This window comes from Hevea brasiliensis, chromosome 4, assembly GCF_030052815.1.
Source record: "Hevea brasiliensis isolate MT/VB/25A 57/8 chromosome 4, ASM3005281v1, whole genome shotgun sequence".
NCBI classification, from domain to species: Eukaryota; Viridiplantae; Streptophyta; class Magnoliopsida; order Malpighiales; family Euphorbiaceae; genus Hevea; species Hevea brasiliensis.
The window spans coordinates 69496416-69512442 of record NC_079496.1 but is presented as its reverse complement, the minus strand read 5'-3'; the positions used below and the strand labels follow the sequence as shown (position 1 = coordinate 69512442).

Sequence of the window (16027 nt, the reverse complement as noted above, 5' to 3'; positions counted from 1 at the left end):
GGAAATCTAGCTAATGGAAGATGGCATGATTGGAGGGACATTTTCTCATCGAAAACGTCTGTTTCGGCTGGTGATCAACATCGAATAGTGGTGCAAGGGACTAAGAAAATTTGGGAGGTGAAGATAACTAGTAAAGGAGGCCAAGACACCTGAAAACAAGGGAATTTAAGTGGGAGAAGAGATGGATTTTAGGTGGGGGAGAATAATAGAGGAGATAGAAAGATTTAATAAGGGTGTGTCAATTCTCATTTAAAGTTCACTGTCTAGCCTCCTAAAACTAAACTCTTTCTATCCACTTTTTTCTTTTTCGCTCTGCTTTAAGACATAAAATAAATCCCAAAATTTCTAAAAAAAAATTCTCAAAGGTCTAAAATAGTCTTTAAAGCATGAAAACCATTTAAAAATGTGTCATACAATTTTAAAATAATTATCGAAATAAAATGGAATAAAAACTCTAAAATTCAAAACTTAATTCTAGTAAAGCCCCCACAAAGTCTAAAATTTCAACACATTAAATTGTACCATAAATAAGAAATTTGGGATATTAAATAAGAATCCATGTGGTAGTCATGTAAGTGGTTCTTCAACTTAAGATCGCTAAGTTATCTTATATGAATGCACTGACATAACCTCCTAGCTTGTATGGTTCAATTCTCTTACTAATACTGATGTGTACTAGACTATTCTCTTACTAATATTGATGTGTGCTAGACTATCCCTTGGTGGGATTTCTCATGTAGCCAATTTAACATAATCATCTTTCTATATTTTCTGCCCGCTTTGCATACCCTTATGGTGTATCCTAACACATTTCTACAAATGAATGTAATTTTGGCATTGGAAAACTAACTCCTCGATTTAAATAAAAATTAGTGACACTTAGAGGTCCTGTCTTATCTATTATAATTTTACTAGTCAAGAAATAATAGAATTAAATTCATTGCTAATTAGTAACAGAACCGATTGCATTGCTATATGTTAATTAGTAACGAAATCTACCCATTACTAATTAGCACTAGATTGTATCTCATTACTAATTAACAATGAACTAAAAAATCCTTCACTAAGTAAGTAATAACAACAAGCAAAATAGTAACGATAATTTTTTATCACTAATATATGACTATATCCGATTAGCATACAATGAGTTTTTATTAATTAGCAACAAAAATTTTTGTTGCTAAACTATTTTTTTTTTTTTTTGTGTGTGCTCTGAGCTTTATTTTTTTTATTTATTTTTGAAAACTTGCATACTTAAGTTAGAAATGGTTTCCTAGAATTTCATATATATATATATATATATATATATATATATATATATATATATATATATATATATATAAAATTTAGATATATGTTTATAAAATATGACTAAAAAATTATATCAGGCCTTTACAATTAATAATTCGTATATATAATTAATTTTTTTATAGTAATGGTCAGTGATATTATTAGGCCATCTTCGACATTATATTTCATAATTAATTGATTGATGTCGGGTTGTTTCTTAGTGACTTCTTTTCAATCGAATAATTTGTAAAAAAAATATTTAATTATTAAATTTTCATACAATTTATATTTGACTTTTATTTTTAAATAAATTTTTTTAAATAAAAATTTATTTTTCTATTTTAAAATGGAAATTGATAAAAATAAATTAATTAAAATAACTCTTACAAAACTTTAATTTCTAATAAGGGAGCATAGCGATATGCATTAAAATGTATCAGCTTATTTATAGTAGTAACTAGTCACAATCATATATATTGATGTCGGCCAGCGGAAACCAGTGGAGTAAATAGCTGCATAAAATGATTCTGGCCACTGCTACCACCACCTCCACAGTCCATGCGGCGCACAACCATCTTCACCACCACTATCATCACCTGAACGCTAATCAGCCATGATTGTGAACAAAATGCCACTTCATCACAAGGAAAGCCACAACAAGCTATTTAACACAATTTCCTCAACAACCTCAATAACTGCAGGTCAATTAGCTAACTCATTTTTAATGCTTATATTTTTGCGTTAAAAATACCTGCAAGAAACAAATATACATGTGGAAGTAAATAAAAAGAACAAGAAAGAAGCATGAGAATCTTGATACAACTTTCCAAGAAAATCTTTACAGCACAGTTCCAGCATTTTCTTTCTGCTAACTTTCCCCTCTTTCTTTTATTTTATTCCCAAGAATATGCTTTTTTCTTTCTTTCCCTTGTAATTAATTTCTTGCTTAATTTCTTTACATTGATATTCTTGTGTGCGAGTCCTACCATTTGCAATTCCTTCATACTGTGACCCAGAAACAACCATGGAGATCAAAATAATGAGAAGCTTCGAGGTAGTAGTTTGGTTGCTTTTACTTCTGTTGGTAGAAGAAAAATCTTGTGGCATGAAACAGCAGAATAAGCTAAGAGAAATGGAAGCAAAGCTTCAAGAAATAGCAGCAGCAGAAGCAACATTATATTCTTTTGCATCCCTCCTAGTTTCAGAGACCAAACAGGTAAATATTTAATTAATCAAGTCATTTCAAAATTCAGGAGAACATCTTTTTGGGTTTGTATTTAAATTTTGATGATTTATGGGTTGGTTTTCTGATTTGTTGAAGAAGATTGGGAGAGTGTTGTATCCAACTGGGTACGGGGCGGATCCAAGTGGGGAAGAAGAGAGCAGTGATGCTATATTGAAGGCGTTGAATGATGCGTTTCAACTGCAAAATGGGCTAGAATTGCTGCCTGGTATAAATGATTTGGGTGGTGTTGTAATTGATTTGCAAGGTGGAAATTACAAAATCAGCAAACCCATCAGGTTTCCAGCTGCTGGTGGAGCCAACATTGAGGTTAATCGTAGTCTCCTATTTCCCTATTTTTACTGATTTTAATTCAAATCTTCATAATTTTAAAAATATTTTAATAGAATTTTAAAAGTGATTTTAATGCCATCATTGATAGTGAAAATTGATTAGTATTTTTAGTTTTTAATGCCATCATTGATAGTGCCATCGTAGATTTACGCGCGTGCACACATATATATATATATATATATATATATATATATATATATTTATACACATTATTAGAATAAAAAATAAAAAATTAAAAAAAAAAATAAAAATCAAACTAAAGGGAAAATAGTAATTGAATACATGAAAAAAAAAATTATTAAAAATCAGATCAATTGATGAGAAAATATTGTAATTGAATATATGAATCTGATTATGATTTTAATTTACATTATGCTTGATATTTAATTATTTTTATAAAATTTAGCAGCTTTGTGATTAGGCTAAAAATAATATTTTAATTTTCCTAAAATTATCTGTATTTGACAAAATTACGAAAAAAAATAAGGACGCGAACTTTTAATTGGTTTACTAATAAAATATAATTTACAGAAAATGGAAGATTTTGAGGTCACTGTTTGCTTCTTTGCATGTGGTTTTGTGTCATATTGTCGTGTTGTGCTGTCATACTGGAATGCGACCTTATTTTAAAATACTCCCTAAATATTTAGCTTTTCAAAATTGGTATTATCCGGGTTACATGTCATTTTAAAATTATTAAAGTGCATTAATAAAATTTTTAATTTTATTTTATTTTTATTAAATATAATAATTATTTTTTTAATTTTTTTTATGACTTATCACTTCTCTCCTCCTTTTTCAATTAAATAAAATAAATAATAATTTAATTAAATTAAAAAAAATTTATTATAATTTAAATAATTTATTAAATACATACAAAAATTTCAATAAATAAATAAAAATAAATGACAAGGGTAATAAACAACAGCTAAATATTAATTTTAATTTAATTAAAATAATTATATAAATTTTTAATATTAAATAATAAAAACAAATAAAAATCCAGCTGCTGCTTCTCATCAATTTTATTATTAATTGAGTTAAAAAAAAATTATTATTAATTGCTATCAGAAGCTCAGCCCCTGAAAGCATCACTTTCCAACTGTAATCTTCCACCAATAGCTTCGCCATGTCTTAGAGAAACGCAAAATTCAATGGCCCTAGGGCTGTGGTTGAGTTTGACGCCAACTTTCAATGCATAAATAAATTGGGTATGTGTCCTTTAATAAACAAATAAAGAGGGTGTCTAATAAATGCTGTGGGTATTATTTTTTTTTAATGTTTATTATATTAATATAATTAATAAAAAATATATTTATATAAAAAATATACTAATTACATCTTATAAAACAAATCTATTATTTATCAAATAATTATTAAAAACGTTTAATCAATTTCATTATAATAAAATTTTAATCATTTATTATATTACATATTAATTATATATATATATATATATATATATATATATATTTAGTTTATTTCAAAACTAATTAATATTAATAATATAATAGTTATTATTTTTTTATTATAATACATTAAATAAAATATAATTGGATTGTAAAAAGTTTTTCGTTGTAAAGTTTGGTTATAACATAAGATAATAATAATATTGGTTAAAAAATAAATTAATTAGTTAACTCATCTAAGAAAAGCCTAACACTATTCTTATGGTAAAAGATTTACTATCTAAAAATAATGTATTGTACATTGTTTTAAAATATTTTAATTATTAAAAATAAATTAAATATATTGTAAATTACATCAGAATTTAAAAGTAAGCAAATATATTTAGTTGTTACTCATAAATCAAATCTACAAATTTAATGGACTAACAACTTTAAATAGATATTATGGAAAGGTATATAGGTAATATTTTTAAATAATAATAATAATAATAATAATAATAATAATAATAATAATAATAATAATAATAATAATAATAATAATAATAATAACAAAAAGAATTATAATTTCAATTAAATCCTTATTATTTTAATGCAGTCTCTGTAGAAAAAAAAAGGCATAAGAAATATTGCTAAAATAAATTAAATTTGATGAAATGAAATATGATATTTTATTAATATAATGTTGGTGTATAGAGTAAGATATATTTTATTATAAAACAAAATTATCTTAAAATTGATTTAATAAAGATAATATAATTCATGAAAATTTAACAGTTAAAAAGTTAGATAATTTACAACAATTAAAATGATAATAATAGAAAAAATTGTAAAAAAAAATGAATTCATATATGAAAAATTAATTGGTTTAAAAATTTAGATAAATAAATAGAAATTAAAAATTCAACTAATAAAATGAAACACTTAAATAAAAATTTGAAAGTGATTTAAACGTTCCTTCTAATTTAAAAGATTTAACCAATTGAAAAGAAGAAAAAAAATAGTAACATGTCAAAAGATTTCAATATAAATGACATAAAAATTAAAAAGAAAATTTTTCAGTTTTAGTAATAAAATAAAAAAATAAAAATAAAAATACAGAAATAAGGAATCAAAATAGAATAAAGTCATCACAATATAATATTTTATTACAAAATAAAATTGTTTTAAAATTTTTTAATAAAAATAATAATAATTAAATAATTTATAAACAATTGAAATGAGAAAAATATTTAAGAAAATAAAAAATTAAATAAAAATTTAAAAGGGATTCTTTCTAATTCAAAAAATTTAACTAATTAAAAAAGGAAAAAAATAAAATAATATATCAAAAGATTTTAATATATATTATATAAAATAAAAAATGTTTTCTTTTAATAATAAAATAAAAATTTTACAAAATAAAAATTCAAAAGAGAAGAACCTGTAACAAAGTAAAATGATTATAACATTGTTATTAGAATAGAGAATTATACTTTATTAAAAATTAAAATTGTCCCAAAATTTTCTAGAATGATAATAATAATTATTCAATAATTTAAAAGCAATTAAAATTAAAAAAAATTGAAAATCAGAAAAATAATTTGAATTGATATATATATATATATATATATATATACAAACACACATAAGTAATGGAAAATATAAATTAAATAAAATGTAATAAATATTTTAAAGGAAAAAATGTTTGCAAAAAAGGGTAAAAAAAAAGTAAAAAAGAAATGAAAATCTCAAAACAGTGACTTGGGATTCCCTGTGGTGTATACAAGTGAAGTTACCCACGCGCTGCCACTCGTTTATAAATTATTGCATATCTTTTTCCTTCTTGTATTTTACAATGATTAGAAATTAGATTATTATTTTTTATAATAAAAAAATACATTTATTTGCAAAATTATTGTTACCATATATATATATATATATTTAAAGATTGTAATAAAAATAACAATTAGTATAAATCTAATAACATTAAAAAAATAAGTGATTATATAAGCAATATTTAAGTGATTGAAAAACTAAAATAAATTAAAATTATAAAATTTTTAAAAATTAAAAAATATACTTAAAAGAAAATGGCGTTTGGGTGCTTTATAAAGTTATGAAAGAGATGAAACATTGGATGGTTCTAACATTCTTGTGAAAAAAGAAATTATAAAAAAAAATTGAAAAATTAATAAAATAATAAAAAAGCACCACTCTTGCTAGTAGTAAATGCATATATTTTGTAAAAGAATCAATAATCTAAAAATATAATTTTAAAAATTTTAAAAAGTATTTGCAAGAACATTAAAATATAAAGAGAAAGAAAATAAAAAAAATTACATAAATCATATTTAAATGGTTGAAAATAAAATAAATTTAAAAAAAAATTAAAAAAATTTAAAGGAAAATAGTGTTTGGGTGAGTGTTGGGGTCACAGCGGAGACGAGCATTGGATGATGTGTCATTTTTTTGAAAAAGAGTAAAAATAATCTGAAAAAAATTAAAATAAAATAAAATTATTATGAACAGTAAATGCAAATATATTTTAATATATTATGTGAAAAAATAATATAAAAATTAAAAAAAAGAATATATATATATATATATATATTAAATTTTAATATATGCAATTTAAAATTTTGCTTTTGACTTTGGGCCTCTAGCCGCAAGTTAAACATTGTCACTAGCAGTATCATTTAACAGGAGGAAAGCTCGCTAAACAAAAATTTTAAAACTAATACTAAAAGAAAAATAAATAATAAAGAGAAGAATCTTGTTCACAGGAACAGTGAATTTACCCAAAATTATATATATATATATATATATATATATATATATGTGTGTGTTCGCGCGCTCTTCAAATTGAAATTATTTACATTGATAGAATTCGGATTCATCTTTATTATATGGTAATATATTAATATAATATAAGATAATATACATACAGTACCCAACTTTTAAATATGAAACGGATCAATGTTCACTTTTTAAGTATTAAACCATTGATTTGCATTTGAAATAATTTTGCATTTTTTTTTACTATAGGCATATTTATGTTTTATATAATTTAATCTTTTTAATATATCTTTTACTCATATTACTCCATTAAAAATTAAATCATTAGTATTATTAAATTATTATTTGAATTAATAGATTTTTTTAATACGATTTTATTTTTTTTAATGTATATTAAATATAAACTTATTAACAAATTAATAAATAAATTACTATTTTAAAATGGCAAATATTTATAATTTAAAATAAATAAAAAATAGACTTTTATGAGACGGAAGGAGTATTAAACTAAAGGAATATTGGTTTGCCTTTGAATTAATTTTTGAGAGTTTTATATTCTTCATTAAAAATAATTTCTATAATTAAATCACTATATTTCATCAAATAGGAGTAAACATTCAATTAAACGAATCAATAATCCAAAATCAAAATTTGCAAGAATTATTAATTAAATGAAAGTTATAATTGAATCACTCTATATCGACTTTCATGTTTAACATTTATATTATAATTGAATAATACAATCCTATTTCTTTCTTAAAAAAAAAAATACACTTCTACTATCAAGTTCTTATTAAAAGCAAAATAATTGGTAATAATATTTATATTTCTTTTTTACATAACGACACTTCTTATTAACATGGTAATTTAATAAAATAAAAATTTTTAGATAAATTTAAAATGATAATTGATAAAAAAAAAAGTACAAACAAAAATTAGCATCCTCGAATTAGGATTTTGTGAGTGAAGATAGTGAAAGTGAAAGCAAGCAAGAACAAGAGGTGTTATGGAACTTTAATTTGTAATTAATCTAAGTGAGAAATTTTTATGTAGTTAAATTAATTGTGTTTGGGTCTTTTTTATTTGTGTTTATGCTATAAATGAAATAGATTTTTTTTTTTTACAATAATAGTAATGAGAAAGTTTCCACATACATTTCATGTTTCTCTACGGTTGAAAGGATAAAATAATAAAATTAGTCTAAAATTTTGATTTTTATTATTTTAAAATTAATAATTTTAGTCTCTTTATTATTATCATCAATAAAAACAGTAAGATTTTGAAGGAGTAAAAATTTGGTAATATAAAAAATAAAAAATGTAAATCAATTCTCCCAAAGTTCTTTTTTTTTAATATAATTATACTTTTATGTGTAGTTAAAAAAAATACAAATAATAAATATATTTTAATTTAGTAATATTGGAGTCGTTGTGAGATTTCGATTTCCACGCTAAATCAAAATTAATGGTATCAAAGAAATTACAGATACACAATATAACTTCTTTCTTTTTGATACAGTGGCTGATCTTTAAAAGATATTGTATCCATACATGTATTGAATTAGGTAAAAGGAGGAACTTTGCGAGCATCAGACACATTTCCAGAAGATAGGCATCTGATTGAAGTATGGTCACCAAATTCCAAACCACTTGATAATTCAGATTCCATTCATGATCTTCCAGGTTTGAGAGACAGAAAAGACCAGGGTATAGGCATCTACTACGAGGACATAATCTTCAGGGACATTCTCTTCGATTCAAGGTACAGAGGAGGAGGCATTTTCATCATAGATTCTGCAAGAATTCGCATCAACAATTGCTTCTTTGTACACTTCACAACACAAGGAATTCTAGTCCAGAAAGGCCACGAGGCCTTCATATCAAGCTGCTTCTTAGGGCAACATTCCACAGTTGGTGGAGATAAAGGTGAAAGAGATTTCTCAGGCACTGCCATTGAGCTGGCTAGCAATGATAATGCAATAACAGATGTTGCAATCTTCTCAGCTGCCATTGGAGTGCTATTGAAAGGTCAGGCTAATATTCTGACGGGAATACACTGCTATAACAAGGCAACGTTTTGGGGTGGCATTGGAGTTCTGGTGAAGCAATTTGCTTCACTCACCAGGATAGATAACTGTTACCTGGATTACAATTCTGTAGTCATCGAAGATCCAGTTCAGGTTCATGTCACTGATGGGCTCTTCTTGGGAGATGGCAATGTTGTTTTGAAAGCTATAAAAGGCAAAATTTCTGGGGTTAATATAGTCAATAATATGTTTAATGGGAACCCAAAAAATATGGTTCCTATAGTAAGATTAGATGGGATTTTTACTAGCGTTGATCAGGTGGTGATTGACAAGAACAATGTGAATGGTATGAGCTTGAAATCAACTACAGGGAGACAAACAGTGGCTGGAAATGGAACAAGATGGGCAGCTGATTTTTCATCTTTGCTGATATTTCCAGACATGATTAATCATTTTCAGTTCTCATTTTACAGTAGTGAAAAGGGGTTGCTGCCAGTACATGCAGCAGTGACAAATGTGTCAAATAATGTGGTGGTTGTGGAGAGTGACAAAGCAGTTAATGGGGTTGTTTCTATAGTGGTTGATCAGTATAATATGGTTGGAGAGGGTATTGTTTTTATGTAAATATTAACTGGGTCATGGGCATCACTTCATACTGATCCCCCCTTTTTTTTTTTTTTTTTTTTTAAATGGGGCATCATCTTCAAAACTAGCTAATAGACCTTCAATATTGCTATAAAATGAGCAAAGATTCATCACAAGATTTGCTAGTCAAATTGACAAGCTAAGTAGCTCATGAATTGCTTTGGGATCACAATTGCAAAGCAGTGCCTTAGCCTATGATTATGCAATGTCTTAAACTATAATTATGGTGCATATCAAAAATATATGATTTCTATAATTATGATACCCAATTTATGAAATTCTCCTAGATTAGTTACTTTGTATAGTATTTTTTAATTTTAGCTCTACAAGTCATTGTATATAAATAGGGTCATTGCATACATGAGGAGTCAGAGATATTTTGACAGCTCTATTATCAAATATTAGTATCAACAGTTATTAAATTTACATGGTATTAGAGCCAAGTTTTCTTTCATTCTTGCGGAATCATTTTAAGACAATTCTGTTTGTCAAGTTTATATGGTATTAGAGGCAAGTTTTCTTTCATTCTTGCGGAATCATTTTAAGACAATTCTGTGTTGTCTTAGTTTCAATATCTATAGTACTACTTGATGTTACAATCACCAAAATGATATCGAGTAATGAGTAACCATGAGATACTTGGCCACCCAAATCAAGTAACCATAGGATACTAAGACTCTTGGATAAGGGGTTATTAGCCCAACTATAAGCGAGATACTCAGATCACTTTACAAGATAAGGAGGTTGAGATATCCACTGAAACTAAGGATTCGTTCACATCCGGACTCTTAGACAAGATGGACTCTTAGTCTTACTCAACCACTAACTCCTAATCCTAGTAGTTATCTAGATCAAAGCTTATATAAGGGTCATCAGGTATGCTAGATAACTAGTTTTACTTGTCCATTCACAGTCTAGTTCCCATTATTGACTTAAGCATTGGAGCGATAATTATTTAACTTACTTGGTGCTCTCTTTATTTGTAGATCCAATACTCATAAAAGAGGAGAACAGCATCATTGGCATCATGTGTGAGAAAGATTACCTTAATAATCTTCTATCATAAAAACAAATTTTGTAATTGTTGATTTTCTCTTTCACCAACACCATCGTGACCTCAAACTTGCCACCACCCATTGAACCACCGTCGTTACCCATTGACCCTCTTACTAGCAATGCTACCATCACTAGTGCCACTATAGCAGAAAATACCCCACCTTAATTTCCCATGACCTTTGAATAGATGATACAACGTGTAACGACCCAAATCAGGGGCCATTATCGGTGCTAGAGAACGGGTCAGTTTAAGGCTACCGAAACCCATAGCAAGCCTAAAACTTGAGAAATATGCATATATTCCTGCATCTCATTATTTAAACATATTTCAAACCATTACACTGTCACACCCTAACCCTCTGTAAGGCATAACATGATCCCGTAGTATACCTAATGAATTACCAACTCCGTCTACTGATAATCCATTAAATACACTACAAGGAATTTTAAAAACTTTTCTTACTTCTTTTACAGTGGTGAGCACTATTTACAAGTGTTAAAAACATTTTTGAACTGAAGTGATAGAACTAACACATTTGAATTATTTGGAGTTTCTGTAAAAATTTTGGCAGAGTGCCATCTATATTTTGGATAAAACAGTTCTTCAGAAAACCTGTAAAAAGCACTTTAATAGATTTCCAAATCTCAACTCCAACATATTTCTCAACACAACACATTTCTCAACTCAAATCCACAGTGATTTTTCAAAGACTGAGATAAAAGGAATATAATACAATTTTTACAAGCCAAAATAACTCATAATTATTTTACAACTTCAATGTACAATTTTTATTTACAACTGCTCAAAACCAACAATAATATGTACATACAGTGAACATACATTACATTACAAAATATAAAATATTGGTATACTCATTATACCCGGTAGTCTCTCACTGGAGATACTAGCAGCCTAGTCTGCTGCCCTGTCTGTCTGTCTACCTGCGACAGCAATAAAAAGCTATCGCTGAGACAATGTCTCAGTGGTGCACAACATTAACCAAATACAACTTTAAATCATAATTCATAAATCATTCAAATAGTGGATACTTAAAACCATAGTTAAATTCAAGACAATGAATGTCATAAGGAATTTAACACAATATCACAATAAATCTCAGTAATCAAAACATAGTTAAATTCAGAAGACAGTGAATGTCAATAAGAATTTAAACTCCATTTCACAAATTATCAAATCGCATAACAACACAATTTAGTCAAATAATTTAAGAACACAGTGTTGCTAATTCATACACAACTTAGGCCATGACACAATTTTCCGATCAATGCTAGCATTTAAGGGTACTTACCAAAGCACCTGCAGGCGTTATGTATCGCTGTCCCTGCAAGCCCTTGGGTGGTACCTATCAGAGCACTTGCAGGCGTTACGTATCGCCATCCCTGCAAGCTCCTGAGTTCACTCGTGAGAGTTCCCAAGAATCGTAGGCGTTACGTATCGCCGTCCCTACCTTGCTCTAATAACACTAAACACCTTTTATCTCAAAATTTTCAAAGTCATAATTTCATTCATAAGATGGCAACATAATTCATAATTAACTTCAACTTTCACAAATCATACTAAATCAATTTTTTCACAGTTTCAAACCATTTACAATGCTTTTCAAGCAATAAGTATCCATCAATATCATTCAAACAATTTCTCACAATTTCAAACCATTTACAGTGCTGTTCAAGCGATAAATATTCATTCAAACACATTTCCACAATTTAAAACAATAATATACAAATAGTCATAATTCATTTCAATTGAAAAATTCAAAAGAAATAGTTGTTGTGCACAAACATAATTTAAAACAATAACATACAATTAATTATATGAAATATTATTCAGAGCAAAATCAGTTGAAAACTAGTTGTGCACAAACCTCTGATGACTGTCTCCTGGTCTGGACTCAGTGTTTCCTTCCCTTTTCCTGAGTCTTTACTAACTGAGAAACACAATTTGAAGTGTTCCAGTACTAAATTAAATTGTCTCTATCGATAATGCTTGATAAGTAATTCATTGAATTCAATTATTCACTGAATACCTTTATTTGCTTAATCACCTAATATATCGACCCTCAATGTGTTCTAGGTAAATTAGGTTTTGACGTTATTAATATATCATTTTCGATAGTATTTTAGGGTTGGTACGTGTTACCAAACTCATTTCCTTGTTTAGTGCATTTTAATGCAACTTGCTGGATTCCGGGATATTAGTTTGACCTAGCCGGACGACCTAGTTCTCTCGGTTTTCGGGTTTCGGCCAAAACTACAAACTTGTAGATCTATGTCTTACGAAACGCGGGGCAAAATTTTAGGTCATTCTGAGTTAAGTAGACCAAGTTATGGTCATTATACTATTGCTGGTCAAATGGCATCAAATTAAGTCAATTTTAGGTCAATTTGGTCAACTTTGGTTCAGCCAGTTTTTGGACCCGAACTTGTGCAAGCTGTTTGACTTGCTTATGATCATTTCTGGGCTTTGGTGTCTTCATAAGACTTGTAGGTATGGGTCTTAAATATTCATGGTTAAAATTTCAGGTCAATTGGACCTGTTTTGAGTGAGTTATGGCCTAAACACTAACTGCTGCCCAAATGGTCAGTTTTCAGGCCTCACTTGCACTTAATCCGAATTGGTCATTTTTCACGTCACCTTGCAAGCAGAATTTTGGTATGCTTTCTCAATGAAAGTTGGCACATTTTGTGCCTAGTTTCACCTTCAATTGGTCTCATACCAATTGAGGTTACACATTTAAAGTTATAGGCTAAAATGCATACTGCCCTTAATTACCTTGCTTAAACATACATCAATGACACATTTACCTTACTATATGTTCACTTCCCTTACCAATTCTGTTTTGGTACATTACCAAAACCATATACCACTTCACTTTAAAGTCACTTTGGGCAGATTACAATTATCCTCAATACACCAATTAAAACTCAATTTTACAAAGTCTAAGTACAATCACATATACACCTAAACATTACTCATTCTTACATACACTTTACACAACCAATCTATATACATATCCATCAATCCTCAATGTCAATATTCTGCCAATACCTTCATGAACTCATACATTTATCAAAGTGTCCCAAGGCTGCCGAAATATTCTACAATACCAAAGTGTCCCACAATTCGTCAATCTCCAATTCAAGTGCACAATCACCACATTTTCATGGAAATAACTTACTAGGATATTAAATCCCTCTACTCAACATGAATTTACATCAAATATATGTAATAATAAATCATTAAATACATAACTCCATGGCTGTCCAAAATAGACATATCAATAACTCCTCAAACTTGAAAATTTTCTTCACAAATCCAACACCCATAACATGTACACAAAGTTTAACAAAACAATATTAAAAAATGTAAACTTACCTATGGTTGGAACTTGCTAAACCTTGATTAAACTTCTTGATTTTGGTATCAAGCTCTTCCTTATGATGTGTAGACAATCTTTAATGAAGAAACCTAAATGATTGGAAGTGAAATGAGGAGGTTAGGTGAGCTTGAAAGAAAACGGCAATGGAGGTTTCATTTCCTTCAATTCGGCAAGGTTAAGGGAAATGGAGAAGATGAACATTTTAGCTTGTATAATGGAATTACAGCTGCCCCATTATGTTTTTATTTTATTCATTAGTGGCCCACTCACACCAATTAATCATATTATAAGTTTAATTTCCCTTTATCCCACATTAAACCCTTAATTCTTGTTATTTACTTTAGGTACCACTAAATTAATTTTTCATTTTATTTTCTAAGTGTAATATTATTTATTTTTAATGGACTTTTAGGTCAAAAGATGATTCGGGATGTCAAATGACCATAATGCCCCTGTTCGGGTTGCATTCCCGATTTTTCGGTAACACCGGGTTTTGTCTATTTTTCGATTTCTCACTTTTCCTTGTACTAATAATTTAATTTTTCTTTGATATTTCTAATGATATTCCTACTTCAATTGATGTCTCTTTAAGTCCTAAAAATATTTTCCAGGGTTCTCCGCGGTCCAGGGCCAGTCAACGGTCCACGCCGTGACTTCCCGGTGCGGTCACCCATTGCTAGGGTTCTCGCCTCACTTAACTTGGTTACCTTTCTTTGCTATTATTTTTCCTTTGTTTTTCTTGTATTTTCTTTTCTTGTATTTCATTATTTTATGTCTCCTCCCTCATGTCAAAGTGTAGTTCTAGGCATCCTAGCTGTCCGGACAACATTGGTCACCGGAACAGTAGAACGCACTACCGAACTTAGGGGTGTTACATACACCTTAATCTTTTCATCCATACATAAACATCCATAATATAATAATAGTTCATAATTTGAACCTTAAGTTACATAAGATCCAAAGTGTAATGGTTCAACATGCGTACCCTCAAAAGGGTTAACAAAGCACATACATCATCATACTTAAAAATATTAAGTATTTTTAATTTTCTTTTAATCACGAGCACAATACTATTTATTCATAAATTACACATCCGTCCACCCATACATCATATATAAAGGAAGGGCTAAGGCTATCCCTGAAGCTCTTTCTTCAATGAACTCTTCTAGTCTTGTAACCCTACACTTGGGGGTTAGGAAAAGAGTGTATAGCTTTGTAACACCCTCCCTGTAGCAACTCCATACATTCTACTGTTTCGGTGACCAGTGTCGGTCCGGACAGCTAGAATATTCGGAAAAATATTTAAACTAAAGTGAGAAACCATAATTAACTCAAATATTAATAAGAAAAATTTAGTAAAAATTTTAGAAATAAAATACAACCAAGTTAAATGAGCAGGTGCCCAAGCGATGGATAACCTAGTGAGAAGTTGCGGTTCTCGCAACTAGGAGCCCTAGACCCGGAAAAAAATTTATAAAATAATTTTTGGGACTCTAGAGAAGGGTCATTGAGGTTCCTATGGCATTAGAATTCCAAGAAAATATTTAAAATTTTTTTTCAATCGGTACAGACAATTTTGACCCGTTAAGCCAAACAGAGGGCATTTTGGTCATTTCGCCTTCAGAGGTGATTTTTTGCCGACTTGTCCAGTTAAGTAAATAATTATTATGACATAAAATATGAATAAATATTGCTAAAAATTGAATTGAAAATGAGTAGCAAAGAAAAGAAAAAAAAAGAATTAAAATTACAATTTTGACCTCATGCTTATGTCACTAAGCACTCTCACCCAATCACATTGTGACACATGTCCATAAACCAATTAAAATGAGTCAAATGGGCAGAAAAT

General features: G+C 28.3%; 1 protein-coding gene across 2 annotated transcripts; it reads left to right on the top strand.

The window, feature by feature from the left end:
* Positions 1 to 1807: 1807 nt before the first annotated feature.
* LOC110670104 (polygalacturonase QRT3) lies at positions 1808 to 9783 on the top strand. 2 transcript variants are annotated; one of them, XM_021832045.2, is made up of 3 exons: positions 1808 to 2506; positions 2612 to 2842; positions 8615 to 9783. In XM_021832045.2, exons 1-3 carry the CDS (start codon positions 2315 to 2317, stop codon positions 9698 to 9700), a joined length of 1509 nt encoding a protein of 502 aa, XP_021687737.2. In that variant the 5' UTR covers positions 1808 to 2314; the 3' UTR covers positions 9701 to 9783. The 2 variants fall into 2 exon arrangements, with proteins under 2 accessions (XP_021687737.2, XP_021687738.2); XM_021832046.2 differs by having other exon boundaries at positions 1815 to 2506; positions 2615 to 2842; positions 8615 to 9771.
* Positions 9784 to 16027: the final 6244 nt, after the last annotated feature.

Bases quoted from the DNA above. Each gene is read 5' to 3' on its own strand.
- LOC110670104 (XM_021832045.2), top strand. From the start codon at position 2,315: ATGGAGATCAAAATAATGAGAAGCTTCGAGGTAGTAGTTTGGTTGCTT. The intron at 2,507-2,611 runs GTAAATATTTAA...GATTTGTTGAAG, and splicing joins TAGTTTCAGAGACCAAACAG to AAGATTGGGAGAGTGTTGTA. The intron at 2,843-8,614 runs GTTAATCGTAGT...GTATTGAATTAG, and splicing joins CTGGTGGAGCCAACATTGAG to GTAAAAGGAGGAACTTTGCG.